Source organism: Leptopilina heterotoma, unplaced genomic scaffold (assembly GCF_015476425.1).
Source record: "Leptopilina heterotoma isolate Lh14 unplaced genomic scaffold, ASM1547642v1 Lhet_64, whole genome shotgun sequence".
In the NCBI taxonomy this organism is placed as follows: domain Eukaryota; kingdom Metazoa; phylum Arthropoda; class Insecta; order Hymenoptera; family Figitidae; genus Leptopilina; species Leptopilina heterotoma.
Genome location: NW_025111150.1, coordinates 932,562 through 950,838, shown reverse-complemented (window position 1 = coordinate 950,838; position 18,277 = coordinate 932,562). Strand labels below are relative to the sequence as shown.

General features: G+C 20.7%; 1 protein-coding gene across 4 annotated transcripts in view; it reads right to left on the bottom strand.

Annotated features, from left to right (window-relative positions):
• The window catches only part of LOC122509896 (purine nucleoside phosphorylase-like), a 37,701-nt gene extending 22,260 nt beyond the window's left edge, over positions 1–15,441 (bottom strand). Inside the window, exon 1 of one of the 4 annotated variants that reach the window (XM_043624208.1) lies at positions 15,133–15,441. In XM_043624208.1, coding sequence (XP_043480143.1) covers positions 15,133–15,194 — 62 coding nt within the window. In that variant the 5' untranslated portion in view covers positions 15,195–15,441. Of the gene's footprint in view, positions 1–8,918; positions 9,325–15,132 lie in introns of those variants that run through there. The other 3 variants (XM_043624209.1, XM_043624206.1, XM_043624207.1) reach the window with 3 other exon arrangements.
• Positions 15,442–18,277: the final 2,836 nt, after the last annotated feature.

The following is an 18,277-nucleotide window of genomic DNA, read 5'->3' as shown; positions in this document are numbered from 1 at the left end:
CTAATATTCAAATTCTGCAATTTAATCATATAATTAATTATGTAAATCTATTTATTTATTTAGTTACATTTATTCTTAAATAAGAAACATTTTTTGACAAAAAATCAGTTTTTAATCTCCAGTTTTCGACAAAAAAAACATTTAAATAGTTCGTGGCACTTTTCATGATTTTATGATACATTGAAAAAATCCTAAAAGCCACTATCTAGTGACATTAAACTTTCTGCTCAGGTTTTATTATCAAGATTACAAAAAAAACTGTCAAGAGCTCACTACTTTTCAGGGAAAAGTCATGGAAGTAAAATTTATCAGGAAAATTTAAAAAAGTTAATTTCTTTACTAATAAATTATTATTAAATATTATTTTTAAAAATGTTCAAAAAAATCTTTGCACGAATTCGATTATTTTCTTAAATAATAAAATTCTTCGCAGAAATTCAATTTTCTTCAATATACAAATTTCATAAAATTTCTCGAAAGAAATCAATTATTTAAAAAAATTTTAATAAAATTTTTCAAATTCAATTAGGTACTTAACTAAATGATAACATTTTTCTTTAGTATTCAATTATTTTCAATTCAATTCTTATAACATTTCTTCGAAAATTCAATTATTTTTATTTTTTAATGATTTTATAAAAATATTTTTCAAATTCAGTTGTTTTCTTAAATAATAAAATTTTTCAAAAAAATCAAATAATTTTAAAAATTTTATCAAAATTTTTTAAATTTAATTGTATTTTAAAATTTTAATAAATTTTTTCAAATTTAATTATTTTTTCTAAATAATAACATTTTTTGCTGGCATTTAATTATCTTCAAGAAAATTTAATAAAATTTCTGGAAAAAATATAAATTATAAAAATTGGTATTTTAAAAATATTGAAATGTAATTTTTAAGTAAAAATAACAGATTTTATTAAAATTTTCAAAAATATAAATTGAATTCTTACGAATATCTATTAATTTTTTTTTAATAATTGAATTCTAGCGAAAAATGTTATAAAAACAATTTTAAATAATTGATTTTTTTTGAAAAATTTTATGAAAATCGTGTTTGCAAATAATTAAATTCCAGCAAAAATTTTATTATTTATGAAAATAATTGAATTCATAAAAGGAATTTTGTTATTGAAAGAATTCATTTTTCTTTAAATTTTAATAAATTTTTTGCAAAAATTCAATTATTTTTATAAAAAATAAAATTCTTTAGATGAATTCAATTATTTTAATTATAATTTTAATAAAATTTTTCGCCGGAATTCAATGATTTTCATATAAATAAAAGAATTCTTCACAAGAATTCAATTATTGGCAATATACAATTGTAATTCAATTCCTGGACAGAATTTAATTATTATTCTCAAAAATTTTCATAAAATTCTTCAAAACAATTCAATTTTTTAAAAAATTTAATAAAATTCTTTGCAAGAATATTAGATTAGTGACCGGTCAGATTAGTACAGATTCAAAAAATTATAAAAAATTACAAAAATTGCAAAAAGTAATACAAAAAATTCCAAAAGTTTCAAATTGAGAATTTTAGAAAATTTTAATTTTAGTAAATTTTAATCAAAAATTTCATGAAATTTAATTGTAAACAAGTGAATTTCAGAAATAATTTAGGTGAACTTTTTTTCATTGACTAAATAATTGTATTTTCAAAAAACTTTCTCAAAAATAATTAAAAATAATTGACTTAGAGAAGCATAGATATTATTTTTGGAGTGAAAGAAAATATTCTTTAGGATTTGGAAAAAGACAAAATTCTGTCTGGAAATCAGAAAAAAATAAAATCAAATTTTTCTGTCAACCCTGATAAAATATTTAATTTATATTTTTAATTTCTACTTTTGAACTTTGTTTTTGAATTTTATTTCTAATTGAATTTTATTTTCGAAAATACTTACAATAAGAAAATATTTCGTTCATTTAACGATTCATAATATGTGGATCATAAAACTGAATTGTAATAGATAATAAAATACAATAATAAGTAAATTGTCGTTATTTAGATTTTCAATTTCCGTTATTTGGGAAACAATAGAAAAAGAAAATAAGAGAATTGGAGAATATTGTGAGGGAGATTTGCATATTATTGTGAAAAACGGTTTGAAATATAAAATCTCCCACGGCTTGGCATTTATTTTTGATAAATAAATTTTGAGCAGCGCATTTCATTAAATGTCGGATTTGGAGAAATAGTTGTAGGAAATCGATGATATATAATTTGTTCGTGATACGTGCTGACGAGCACAAATATAGCAATAGTTTAAGCCGAACAAGGGAAGCGACCATCGTACATATAGGTATTACAAATCATGCTTCGAAACAGAACGCACTAGGCAGACTTGCATACAAACGGATTGTAACACGTGCACTTGCTGATACATGCATTAGTCCTAACGTACATTATGAATAAACTCTCAGATCAGCTCAAAAGCAAATTAATCATCTTATTTAAAAATATTATCACCAACTGTCTCTTTTTTCTTCTTTTCTTTTTCTTTCATTCTTTATTCGACTAAAAATTTATTAATTTTAATGTACGCATTTATTTTTTCTCTTCTTTTCTGTTTATTTTCTAATTTCCATTAATCTTTCAAAAAATTCACTAAAACTATCTAATTAATTATTATATTTATTATTATCAAAAATTTTAATAAAATTCGTCTCAAAAAATTAATTACTTTTGTAAATATGTATAATCAGATTTTTCGGAAGATTTTAATTATTTTCATAAATAGTAAAATTTTTCAATTATTTTTCATAAATATAGTCAAATTTTTCGACAGAATTCAATTACTTTGATGAAAAGTAAAATTTCTCTAAAGGATTCAATTATATTTATAAATATTGTAATTGTTCGCAGAAATTAATTTATTTTTTTACAATTTACAAAAATTCTTCTCGAAAATTCAATTATTTTCGTAAATAATAAAACTTTTCGTACAAATTCAATTATTTTTAAAAGTTTTAATGAAATTCTTGGAAAAAATTCAATTATTTTTAAAAAGTTTAATAAAATTCATCTTAAAAATTCAATTATTTTTATAAAGAATATGGAATTTTTCGCAGGAATTAAATTATTCAAAAAATTGAACTAAAATTATTCTCAAAAATTCAATTATTTTCGTCAATATAGTCAAAGTTTTCGGAAGAATTCTATTATTTTTATAAAGAATGGAATTTTTCACAGAAATTAAATTATTTAAAAAATTTAACTAACAAAATTATTCTAAAAATTTTTATTATTTTCGAAAATGAAGAAACTTTTCGCAATAAATAAATTATTTTTAAAAAATTTAATGAAATACTTGGAAACAATTGAATTATTTTTTAAAAATTTAATAAAATTCTTTTCGAAAATTCAATTATTTTCGTAACTAATGAAACTCTTCCCAAAAATTTAATTGTTCTTGTAGATAATTATTCAATTTTTATCAAATTTCTCTAAAGGATTCAATTATTTTCGTTAATAAAAAATTTTTTCGCAAAAATTAAATTATTTTAAAAATTTAACTAAAAAAATTATTCTAAAAAATTCAATTATTTTCGTAAATAATGGAATTTTTCACAGAAATTCAATTATTTTTAAAAAATTTAATAAAATTCTTCTCAAAAATACAATTATTTTCATAAATAATGAAAATTTTTGAAGACATTTAATTTCAAAAATTTAAAGATAATTCCTCGAAACAATTCAATTTCTTTTTAAATATTTAATCAAATTCAATGAACAAATTCAATTATTTTTAACAAATTTAATAAAATTCAATGAAAAAATTCAATTATTTTTAACAAATTGAATAAAATTCGTCTCAAAATTTATATTATTTTCATAAATAATGAAATTTTCGTAAGAATTCAATTATTTTCAATACAATTTTAATTTTTCTGAAAAAAATTTAATTATTTAAAAAAACCAATATATTAAATGTGAAATCTGCTTTTTATTTCTTTAATTTAAAGCAGATTCATTTGCTTTCTCACGGAGGAAGTATTTTCTCAACTTTTCTGTTCTTTTTTTCTTTTAATCTTCATTTCCATGAAAATTTTTATAAAAATCTTTATGCTAAAAAAATAATTGTGGAATCTATCCTTTATTTCTTTAATTTTTAGATAGAATTTTCAAAAATTTTAAGAGTCAATGGATTCAATTTGCTTAAAATTCACTAAAATTAAAATAAGTTGAGATATAAACAATTTAAGATTTAAAGAAATTAAATTTAAAATTGGTTAAAATTTGTTTTAATAAATTTTTTTTTGTCCAATAAAAATTATTAGGATTAATTAAAAATTTCATGGCACTAAAAATACGAATTAAAATTGAGCAAAATTAAAATTTTGATAAATAAATCGAAGAAAATTTGATTAAATGAAATTCTAGTAGAATTGAAAATATGTATAGAAACAGAATTGGAATTCAGAAATAGAATTAAAATACGAATAGAATTGAAATTTGGATAAATTAAAATTTGAATAAAATTGAAATATAGTTACATTAAAATTCGAATACAATTGAAATTTTGATAAATTAAAATTCGAATAAAATTGAAATTTTGATAAATTAAAATTCGAAAAGAATTGAAATTTGGATAAATTAAAATATCAATATAGAAATGAAATTTCTATTGAATTTCAACTGAAATTTCAATAAATGAAATTTGATTATATAAATTTACAGAAACGTTGAAATATGTAATTGGAAAATAATGTTAAGAAAATATATTAGATTTTAAAACAAAGAATAATTTTAAAAATTTATAAAAATTTTTTAAGAACTTATGATAAGAAAATATTTTGTTCATTTAAAGATTCACAATAATTCTGTGAATCATGAAACTGTATTATAATAAATAATAAAATACAATATTAAGTAAGTTTTCGTTATTTAGATTTTAAATCTAAACAAACATTGAAATATATCTAATCGTAAAATTTCCCTAAAAAAATATGTTAGCTTTTGAAACAAAGAATAATAACAATTCACAAACTTATTAGATTTCATTAGAAGGAATTAAACTAAACTCTTTGATCGGTGAAGCGAATAATTTGAAATTAAATATCTCTTTAAACGCATTTCAATTAGATCTCATCTAGTTATATTGCGTCAAATGGGTATGAGATTTGTTCCATAATAATATTCGCAATGGTATACCTAAGGAAATCTACCCAGTTATACTGTACAAGATGCATACCAGACGTCATTAGATATTAACTCCATCCATGAATTCTCCTCCCCTTTCAACCCTTATTCTGCATCTCAAATGAAGAGAGCGAGAGAGGGGGAGAGAAACAGAGCTACAAGGAATTAATAAGGAAATACCAAGTAAACATATATTAAACAAAATTCGCAACACATATATGAAAATTCATATACTCGCACATATCGCGGTATTTTTTTTTTCATAAAATGTCACGCAACTAAAGGAAAAAAAGTGTCTTTGAAAAAAAAGAAAGTTTCATTGTGCGCGAGAAAAATTCCCCAATGTGAACTAAAAATGCAAATATAGAATTTAATTTTCATAAAACTTGTAACTTTACGAGTGTAATATTAAAGTTTCTCATATATAATAATATACGTACGTATATGTATAGAGCACTTTTGAATTTACATTTTTTTGGAATTTTCACTTGAAAAATTTACTGATTCTCACTGATGATGAAATAAAAGTGGAAATATATTTTTCTATTTTCTACTGTGGTCCTATTTTTCCTTTTCGTCTATTTTATTTTTTATATGATTAAAATAGATTGAAATTTCCTATTCGAAATTTCTCTTATCGTTAAATGCACATTATAACTTAGATGATTGACACACAATACAGAATCTATCCTCAAAATGCAAACGTAGTGGATTTGTGGAATATTCATGTCATTCCAACCCCTACACTATCTGCTTCAAATCACAAGTGGTGACATGAAAAGAACCATTTCATTACTCAAACAATAACAATTATTATTAAATATAACTCAAATTGTAAACGGAAAATATTTTATTATTATTTTTTAGTTTTTACTATTATATTATTTATATACTTTTTTAAATATATTTTTTCTCCCTAAAGAATTAGTAAAAAAAAACTAATTTGATACAGTAAAAAGTTAATCACTGATTCAAAAGTAATATTTTACTTAAGAAATAGTTAATAACTAATTAATATTTAATTCACTCTAAAAATTAATAAATACTCAAAATAATGTTTTCTATTACATTTATTTACGAATTCTATTATTCTTCTTCTTATATTCTCATAAAAAATGAGAAGGTCTAGTTTAAATAAATATTTAATTATTATTTATTTATTTGAACGTAAACGGGTTTTAGATAAAAATTATCATTTTAAAAATTTCAAATTCAAATTTGAAATTTAACAAGATTTCAATTATTTTTAATATAATTTTAAATAAATTCGTCAAAAAATGTAATTATTTTCAGAAATGTTTAAAAAAATTTTTACAAGAATTCAATTACTTTTTACAAATAATGAAATTCTTGATTGAAATTCAAATATTTTCAAAATCTGCTATTTAATAAAATTTCACAAAATAATTCAATTATTTAAAAAAAATGTAATAAAATTCGCTGCCAGAATTCAATTATTTTCATAAATAATAAAATTTTGCACAAGATTTTAATTATTTTTAATACAATTTAAAATAAATTCCTCGAAAAATGTAATTATTATTTAAGTACAAAAATATAAAATTTATTAAATAATTGAATATGTATTTCTTAAAATTAAATATAAAAATCATTCAATTAAGAAAAATTTTTGAAAATAATTGAAATTTTGACAAGAATTTAAATAGAAGTTTTGAAAATAATTAAATTTCGGCGAAGAATTTTCTTATTTATAGAAATAATTGAAATCTTGACGAGAATTTTTTTTTTAAATAATTGAAAATAATTTGATTCCTGCGAAGAATTTTATTATTGCTGAAAATTATTGAATTTTTGTGACGAATTTTGTTATTTATGAAAGTAATTGAATTTTTCAAAAAATTTTATTTAAATTCCTGAAAATAATTGAATTTCTGTGAAGAATTTTGAAATTTATCAAGATAATTGAATTCTGTACAAGAATTGCATTAAAACTTTTAAAATAAAATTAAAATATAATTGAGGATTGATAACTTCTTATATATTTATACATATTAATAAAATTAAAATATATATTAAAAAATTCAATTAATTTCAACAGAACAGAAATTAAATTTTTTCAAAAATATTAGTTCTACAGAATTATGTTAATTAAAAGTATGAAAAATTCAGATTGAAATTGAATTAAAAATAATTGAAATTCTGATGTGTTTTCTTATTTATGCAAATAATTGAATTATTTTGCGAAAAAAATTTATAAAAAAATTTGTAAATAATTCAATTCCTGGGAAATTTTTATTATTTATGAAAATAATGAAAATGTTTTCGTAGAATTTTAACAAAAATTTTTTTTAAATAATTGATTTCTTTTGAAAAATTTTATTAAAAAATAATAAATATTGAAAATCATTGAACTGAGGAAAATGTTTGAAAATTTATTGAAATTTTTTCCAAGACTTTTATCAAAACTTTTCTAAAATAATTGAATTTCGCGAGAAGAATTTTTATTATTTATAAAAATAATTGTAGAGTAATATTATTATGACTATTTTCATTTTTGTCGTTAATAATTTTTGATAAAAACAAACAAAATTCTATACTAAACTAAATATTAAAAGCACAATATAAAAAAGCACTGTGATTGTAATGCGTATTATATATAAAATTACTATAAATTATGCATTATATTAAAAGATAGTTTATGTAGCAATTACTCTTCGCCCTTAAAAATTTGACTTCGGGTTATAAATTGCAACGAATAAAAAATACTTTAATATTAGAGATCATTTACATAAAATATAAACTAGTTAGGGTTGAATGAACAAGAAGTAAAAAAAATGACTATAACAAAATTAAGATATGAATAATAAAAAAGAATATTTTTCGTTAGTGGAAAAAAGGGAAATTCATATCATAATAAATTATATTCTTTAGTGCGCGTCGCTTATATACGAAAGTTACTTTTTTTTCATATATACTGTATATTATTCCATAAACTTTATTTTACTTGGTTAAACAATGATTTAACACTTCTTTCATAAAAATGTGTGTTAAATGGAAGCGTCTATAAAAAATAGAAGGAAAAAATTTTTAAATAAATAAAATAAATAAAGTTTCTATTAGTTAATTAATTTTAATCTAAATTATTTTTTATTTAAATGTTTTTCAAACTATTATTATTATTATACTTACAGTAATTATAAAAAACCTATAATTAACAGATATAGATAATGACAAAACATGTTATTTAATAAATATATAATTAGAAAACTTTAAAAATAAAAAAATAAAAAACTGCTTATAAATTTTAAAGATAGAAAAAAATTTTTTCACGAACAATTGAAAAAACCGGTAAACTTCTATATTTTTTTGAAAAAAATGACTACAAAAACTACAAAGAACAAGAATGGAACTTTCAACTTTTTCAAATTTCGTCGAAAGGGGGATTTGGAGGGAAAAAGAATTTCGCTGAGAAAAATCTTTTATTTGAGTTATATTTGAGAAAAAGTTAAAATGAGTCGGCTTGAAATAAATACTCAGATCAAAAGAAAGAAAGGAAAAAAAAACGAAAGAAAAGCAGGAAACTTTTGGTTAATTCAATATAAAATACCTGCGCAATTAATTAACTTCCATTTAAACTAAATCGCGTGAATAACTCTTCTCTTTTAAATGAGCCAATAATTACACAGTTACTTTTAATTTGCTCCCAAACAGGAATTTTAATTACTCACAGTACTTTTTTTTCACCTTGAGGAAAAAAAAAAATTGATCATTACTTGATAAAATAGAAAAAAGAAAAATTAAAACTTACGAAGTGTGAGGTACATGTTTCACGAGTGTATGCAAAAACTCGTTTTCATTGGGACGTTTAAGATGTCCATGTCCATTCACCGATTCATTTGTCAAAAACGGCATTTTTTTTTTAGATATTTCAAGGAAGAAGAGAAATTTTAAACTTTTTTCAAAAAGAAAACTTTACAAAAAATTCACGAATTCAAAACACAATCACGTAAATATTATTCAATTGTATGAAGAGAAACGAAGAAGAAGAAGAAGAACAAGAATTTCGTAAGTATGCACTGACGATGAAGTTTATGTAGAAATTGAAAGATAAATTTGTTGATCGGTGACGTTACGCACTTTGAACTGACGTCTTCGAACTGTTTGTGGTTTATAGGAGAATCCAGTGCTTTATAGTATAACCAAGAGTCGAAGATAAAAAAAAATGGTCGCGTTACAGCTGACAAATAGTTGGAATTGCTTATATATACGGCACCCAATGAACGTCAAGATAAAAAAAACCAGCCTCGAACTCGCAGGGGCATATAATGATAACCCATTATAAACGTAGTTATGGAGTATGTGCTTCAATTGCCTTAAGATATTCAGAAACTTGTCTTAAAGATCATTTAAATACATCTCCGTCTCTCAATATATATAATATAACTTATGGTTTCATCCACATATTATATTATTTCATCTAAATTAAACGTTCTTGCACCATTTTTTCACAATTATAATAATTTTCCGAAAATATAATTATACTATACAATTGTACTCTGCATTATAATTTTACTTTGTCATTTTGAAAAATTTTACTTCAACAATTTACTTATTTTTTATTTTTTTTCAACTTTCATACTTTTTATACTATAAAAAATTATTTCCTCAATTTTCAAATGTTCTTGAAGTTACAAATGTTTAACTAGATATTTTTCTTTCATTTCCGCCTCATTTTTTTTTAAGAAAAATTTACACCCACGTTTTTGTAAATTATTTCTCTAAATTTGAATTTGTAAAAATGTTTACAAATTTGAATTTATAAAAATGTTTACAAGTTTGAATTACACTGAGAAAATAATATATTTGAATCAAACATAATTATCAGGCAAAAATTATTTTTAAATAAAAAAATTCACGAGTATATTCAAATTTTTGGAAAATAATATTTTTTTTAATAATTTTATTTAAAAATTTGGAAAATAATTGAATTAAACAAAGAATTTTTTCTATTTTTTAAAATAATCTTGTCTGTTCATAATTATAATTGAAAATTTGATTAATTCAATTTTATTAAAATGTATTGATACTACAATTATTGTGTTTCTGCAAAGAATTTTACTATTTATAAAAGTAATTAAATCCTTCCAAAGAATGTTATTATTTATGAAAAAAATTGAATTTTTGCGAAGAATTTTATTAACATTTTTGAAAATAATAAGCAGTAATAATTAATTGTGTACTTAATAATAAGTAATAAAAATTTAATTTGCTCAAGAAATAAATAAATAGCAATTATTTGAACATTCAGAAATTTGAAATTATAAAAATTTAAGAGAAGTTCAATAATTATAATTATTGAATAATAATATAATAATATAACTTTTAGAAGCAAAAAATTTATTTAAAACTTTAAGAGGAACTTTATATTTTAAAAATAAAATTGTAATTACTGTGACTAACTTCCATTGCTTATTTTCGAAAAATTTAAATAAAATTTTTTGAAAGAATTTAATTATTTGGGTTTTTAATAGAATGTAAAGCAATTTCAATAAAAATTTTAATTATTAATGTACGCACTAAGAAACATGAATACAGAATGCGTCTCATTATAAAATTAAATTATTTATCAATTATTAAATTCGAATACTTTGATAATTCGATTTGTTAAAAAGTTTTCAATGAAATTCTTTAACAAATTCAATTATTTCCAGTTGAATTTTATAAAATAAAAAGCGATTTTTTAAAAACAAATAAAAATAATAAAACTTTTTTTAATTTGGTGAAAAAGTTCCCGGTTTTTTTAAATTAAAAAAAATTTTTTCTTAGTGTAGTGACTGACCGTTTGTTTTTGAATCAGTAAAGTTTACTAATAAATTAGTAAAAATTACTATTTATTAGTAAAATTTACTTATTCAAAAAACAAAAAGTCAGTCACTAATTTAAATTAGTAAAACTTTTTACTAATTTAAATTTTGAGAACATTTGTTGAATATAATTAGATGACACTTTTAATCTTAATTTTAATTTAAACAAGAAAAAAATTCGTTTTGAAAAATCAAAATTTATAGTAATAATATTGCGTCAAGAAATGAAAAATATTCAAACTTTCAAAAATTAAAAATCAAAACCGTAGTTTAAACAAATTGGAAAATTTGTTTAAATTACGTTTTTGATTTTTATTTCAGTCAGTTCAGAATGTTAGTCATTTAGAAAATTTGTTTTGCATTTAAAAAAGTTTCGAGGATATACAAAAAATATTTAAATTTCAAGTAGAGAGTAAATTTTCCTTGTAAATAAGAGACAATAATTATTTTTTGATTTTCCTGCTTAAATTATAAGCACACTGCGGATGCTTATATAAATCAAAAACATTTTTATAAGAGACGAGAATATACAAAAAACTCAATGACCTTCTTTCAAATATTTTTCATTCATTCACTTTTTTTATAACTCAATTCTTTCTACTTTTTTGGCATTACAATTATATAAATGAAAAAAAAAATTTCAAGAAACAATTTAATCCCTTTTTTGTCTTCTTTTTCCTTTTTATCTAAATGCCACAGAATTTTTAGTCAACAAAAATAGAATACGTAATAGAATTTTTTTTATCTACAATTTCCTTATTTTTTAAACCACATAGTTAATAAATAATAATTATTTCGACTTTCTAAAATCGGTATATTATTAATTTTTAAAATAAAAACTGCAGTTAATAACAATGGCAATAATAACAATACTAGAAACAAAATTAAAAACAATAATAATAACAAAAATAATAACAAAAATAATATAATAAAAATAATATAATAAAAATAATATAATAATAATAATAACAATAATAGAAATTACTGCATTATTTAAACAGAGCACATTTGAGAAATTGTATGACACAATTTATAAATAATAATACTCGATGATAACAAATTGCAAAAAAAAAAAAAAAATGCATAAAAAAAATTGCATCATAGAATAGTTGGCTAATATTATGATAATTAGGAGCAACAAATATTACTAAATAGTGTGAATAAAAAAATATGTTTAATAATTAATTTCCCTGATATGAAGCATTCGAATTAAATTCAGTTCTAATTTATACAAAAACGATATTTTTCATCCTCAGGAGAAAATTGCTATTTAATTAACAAATAAATAAAATTAATAAAAATAAAATAAATAATAATAAACATAAATAACTTTTATTTTGTATAAACAAAATAAAAGTTAATTAAAATAAATGATTTAATAAAATATATTTACATATAAAAAAAGAATTTATTAATGAATAAAATTTATTATTCAAATAAATTTGCCTTACTTATTTATACCTATTCATTTACTCTGAAAATAATTTCTTCTAATTTTTAAATATTTTTCTTTCAAAGACAAGAATATTTTTTAAAAAATTGTAATTAATTTCTATAAAATATAAAAACTTTATAAAATTTGACTAAATTTCCAATTATTTAAGAATTTTTCGCAATTAATTATTTTCGGGAATTGAATTATACCTTGGAGAAAGCTTATCAATCTTACAGAAATCTAATTTTTATAGAATTTCTAAATTAACTTATAAGCTTCAGTAATTTTGTTGAATAATTTTAAATAATTATATTGTTTCTCATTACTCGACAATAATTAAAATTTTTTATTATCACAATTTCAATTTTTTCGAAATTCCATTATTTCTAAAAATTACAAATGTAATTTTTTCTTTAATGTCGACTTTATATTCAAAAAATACAAGAAATAAATTAAAAACTAAAATAATAAAAATATTAAATTAACCTTATTTTTTATTATTATTTATTATTTTTACGAAAATATAATGAATAAAATTAAAATTTTAGTTAATTTTAATTTTTAATATGAATTTAAAAGTTTTAATTTTCCTTGTTCATAAAAAATTACTCATAGAAATTAAAAATAATTACAGAGTATTTATTGTGAATTAAGAAAGAATGGAATTGATATAATTAAAATTAAATAATTATATTTTAATAAATTCCTAACCGTTATAAAATAAATTATTCAATAAAATATAAATTTTGATAAAAAATTCAAGTTTAGATAAATGTATTTATTTAGTCAGATTCAAAGAATTTTTCATCATCTCTCGTCACTATTTCACATCCAAAATATTTGTGTGGGAAAACTAGATCATTTTGATATGTAAATAAGAATGTAAGATTAAGCTTAAAACTTAAAAAGTGTTTGATATTCTTTTCTTTAAAAAAAATTGTTACGATTGTGAAATGAACTCTACATGTCCGATAAGTGTAATAATATAACGCACTATATTAATATTGATACGGTATGAACTCTGAATTGTTACCTTGTTGACAAAATCCATCATCATCATCCCCTTATTCAAGTATCAATATAAGATTATTATAATAATTTACGAAAATATATGTAAACACAGATAATAATTGGCATCTAGCACATAAAATATCTAAATTGACGTAATTAAGATAATATTCTTTTTTTCCTCATTATTATTCATTATACACTTCTTTAAAACTACAATATCAGTAAGTGCGAGCAATAAAACTTATTCATTCTATGCTTTTTCGAAAATTAACGTCCAATTTTTTTTTGATCTCCAACAACAATTACAAATTGACGAACTTGAAAAATATAAACAGAAATAAAGGCTTAAAGTGAAAGATTTTATTTTTTTTAGTTTCAAAATTTGCAATGTTGAAATTACTTTTTTCCAATTCTTATTAAAAATTAAGAAATTAATGCGTCATAATATTGTAATTCCGTATTATTTTAATTATAGTAATTTTGACATGAATCATTCAAGGTTGTTTGGTAAATGGAAAAACCAATTAAAAAATTAATTGATAATATGATAAGAATATTTGAAAACAAAACGAAACTAAATTTTAGAAACAATGAAATAAATAAATAATGACTGAAAAAATGTTTTTATATTTTAATGTATTTAATTTTGAAAATTAAAATTATGATTAAAATTAATTTAATTATAATTGCAATTAATTATTTACAATTAATTAAAATTAATTAAAATTAATTAAAATTAATTGAAACTAAAAATAATTCCGAAAAAATTCGAAAATATATTTCTTTTACTTTGCATTATATTTATTATAATTTATATTATATTTAAATATTTTATTATATTTAATAAATATTTACTAAAAAATATATAAAATACAGCATAATAAATTAATAATTTATTGTTTAGAAAAAATTATTGTAAACAAAAAAAGTTTATTAAAAACAATAAAAAAAGAAATATTCCGAACACAAAAAGTAATAAATGGAATGTATTATCAATTGAAAGTAAAAATGAAATATTATGAACATATAAAAGAATTTTAAACGAAACTTTATTGTATTCAGTGTATAGTTGGCCTATAATAAGTCAATGTCCGAGTAGCAGTGCAAAATAAATGGCCTACATTCATTATTAATCTGAGCAGTCATAAAAGAAGAATTCACTTTCGATTTATCTAATTTCAATTGATTTCCGTTTAAAGTTTAATCAATCAAATTTCAATTAAATCGATAATTTCTATATATATATATTTAGTTTTGTAAGAAATGTTTATTTAATGGTAAAAATTGTTGCAGTGTCATGCATTATCAGACTAATGTGTTATTTACAAAAAGAATTTATAGTTATTAATTTTCAATTATATAGTATTTAATAAAGTAAAATTAAAAATTAAAATGTAATTAAATATTTGGAAAATCAGTACCAAAAAAAATAAACAAAAATTCCATTTATGAGACAGTAATAATTACTGGGGGGAATCACCGAAAAGGAAACTTGTAATGCACAATCATTGAAAAATAATCATGTGTTTGACAGCTGGTACACATGTATTTCAATTAATACCGCGAAATTAATCTGTCATTACTGTATTTTTAATTATTGGTGGAAATTGTTATTGCAATTTTGTATTGTAACAAGGTTATGTGTAAAATTGCTATTAAAACCTTATTCTTAACTGTTCTTAACTAATGTTTACTACTGTAAATAAACTTACTTTTCAAGACATCCTTTGCATAAACATTCGTGTTTTAACGTTTCTTTCAGATGTTCTGTCATTTTGTCCGATCTTTATTTTATTTACCGCGCACAGTAGAAAGTAGTCAATAAATTAAATCACACGTTTTACAAATATTATTGCTAAAATGTAATACTGACCGTACTGACGTAAAACGATTAGTAAATTATTTCAAAAAAGCTAACTGTGTCAAAAATAATAAGATATACAAGTGAAAAAACAGAGACTAGAACTATTACTCATTAAAGGAAGTGACGTATTACAAATACAGGTTTACTGTTATTTACTATTTGGTCTTTAAATTCCAGTGGAATCGTTATTCGCATTTAATTGCCTAGTCTGAAGTTGTCTGTCAGTCAACATCGATCATATGGGAAAATAGATGGCGTTTCTATAGCGGGAATAATGTAGTTTTTCGAAACTACTTTTTCTTTTTTATTTATCAATTCAATTTCAATTTTTCAATTATTATTTCAACTATGATTCTGAATTAAAAATTCGATAAGATTCCTTTGTTTCGTCTATTCTTGATAAAAAATCATAAATGTCTCAATTTTACAGTTCATTTTTTTTAATTGTCCTGCAATGTTGAGACAATATTGTCTGAGAAACCTGAAGTTAGCGTCAAAAAATGTTTTCACAAATGTCACAAATCCAAAAGGAAAACAAGTTTTTTGACAGTTTTAGGTTAAAAAAAGGAGAACATTTTTCAACTCTCCAAATAAATGAAATAAATTAAACAGGTTAGTGACTAAAAGTAATAGTTTTCGACTTTGCATGTCGATGTCAATTTCAAAGTCAAGTTGAATTATATATTATTTTATCTAAAGTTTAAAAACATTTCCTATACTGCAATAAGAAATAAAAATTAAAATTTTATTTCTTGAAGAAGCAATTACTCCATTTCCAGTTCTTTATTATAATATAACAACAGTTTTTTTTAAAATTGTTCTAAAATTGTTAGAAAAATGCTTTAAAACAATGATATATGTAAGTATGTTTATAACTTTGAAAACTAAATAAAAACTTACATTCTTTTTCTTTGTCGACGCGAGAATTCCAACATAATTGCTTCACTCTTTGGCCATTTTTTTATTAGAAAAATTATGTACCGTCACGTTTATCAATTTGGCCTTGAAATTTTCTTCTTCTCCATTTCTGCAAAAATCAATCGATTATGTCAATTCTTACATTGAATTTTTTTATGACTTTATGATTTTTTTCAAACAAAACAAAAATGGTACAAATATTTGTGACTTCCGAGGAAGGGAAAGAATTTTAAGGTTATGTTTGTACTATTTTTACCTGAAGTGGGTTTCTGTGTTTAATATTTCAAACTAAAAATCAATTTTTATAGATTATTTTAGCTGTAGTAAATAGTAAAACAAGTAATTTCTATTCAAAGCGGATCCACTTTTGCGTATTTTAATAATGAAAAATATAAACATAACCTCAATTTTTTTGTCACATTTCTAAACAAGCAAAAGGAGCAAAAGTATTTAAAATACTTATAAATTTCGTAAAAAGGAAACAATTTCTTTTATAGTAACAATTATTGCTCCCTAATTAATAAATATCAATTATTCTCTAATTAAAGAATGCAACTCTTGTCAAAACTTTAAAATTAAATGAAATATAAGAATTATCACTTTCACCATTCGATTTGATATGAAGATATTTTAATTGAAAAAAATATGTGACTTTTTCCTATCGCGTTGAAAAGTTGCTTTTCGAGAGTAAACATTCAGGAGATAAGTAAAATATTACGAAACCAAGGGATCTCTGTAAGGCAGTTAACCATCGAGAGTATAAAGTGATCTGCAGGGGGTTCTGTTTTTATCTTCGACCTTTGACTGAATATCATTCGAAAATTTTACTTACACAAACAAAGCTATTATTCTCAATCGTATTTTGCGAATATTCTCTTTTTTATGTGTAATTAAAAATTTTCAAAGTATAATATAATGCTAGAGAAAATATATATACAAAATACCTGTATTTTACTCTACATAATAAATTTAAATAAATGTTAAAATATTAACATTAACCATTAACTAAAAAGTATAATCGCAAATTCTAAACTATAATTACAGCTTATCTAAATTTTTTAATCATAAATTTTTACAAGCCAATATATGCACTTACAAATTTCATAAATAAAAAATTTAATACAATGAGGGAAATATTTATTATTATTATTTATTAATTTATTATTCCCGATTTTTTCTATTATTTTTCGAATCGAATTTATTGAATGTAGATAATAATCAATCACCTTCTCTTTTATTATCATCATTTCTTGAATGTCACATTAGAATTTTTCCACTTGTAAGTATTGTCCCCCTCGCGGTATCCAATAAGAGAAAATTGATAATATGTAGTCTAAAATAATCTCAAAATGAAATGTAAATATTTCTTTTCTTTATTTTCTTTAGTGACTTCATATATATAATGGTTTTTCTGTAAACTCCAAGGCATTTATTATTATTATTATTATTACAATAACACATATTTTCTTCAAACAAATTTGCAATTGTTTCAAGCAATTGACGTTGATAAATATCTGTTTAAATAAATATTACGTTACTCATATTTTTACTACAATATTTCTCGATCCAGAAATAATATTATAATCTATCGACTTTATTCAAGTTCATTTTCATCATTGCTCAATAACGATTGATTCGTTGATACTTATCTTCTCAATTGATTTGCAACGTTGCATTCTATTGCTCACAATCCTAATATTATAATCTGACCCGCAAGTACCATTAATGTCCAGGAAGCTGTCTACACTTTTAATAAGTTTTAATTTTTCCTATTTTACCCTCAGTGAAAAATAGAAAAAATATTAAAAGTTGAAAATTTCGAAAAATGAAATATTTTAATATTTAATTTTATTTATTTCTATCTTACTACAGCTGCTGAAGTTACTAAAGTTACTAAATTACTAAATTTACAAAATTTACAAAATTTACTGAATTTACTAAATTTACTAAATTTTATTCATTACTAATTTTTTTCCGAATGCTCAAATGAACGAAATGTATTTATTTCTCCTTGAAATTCAAATTTTATTACAATAATATTTCGTGGGGTAAAAAAAATTATTATAGTTTTTTAA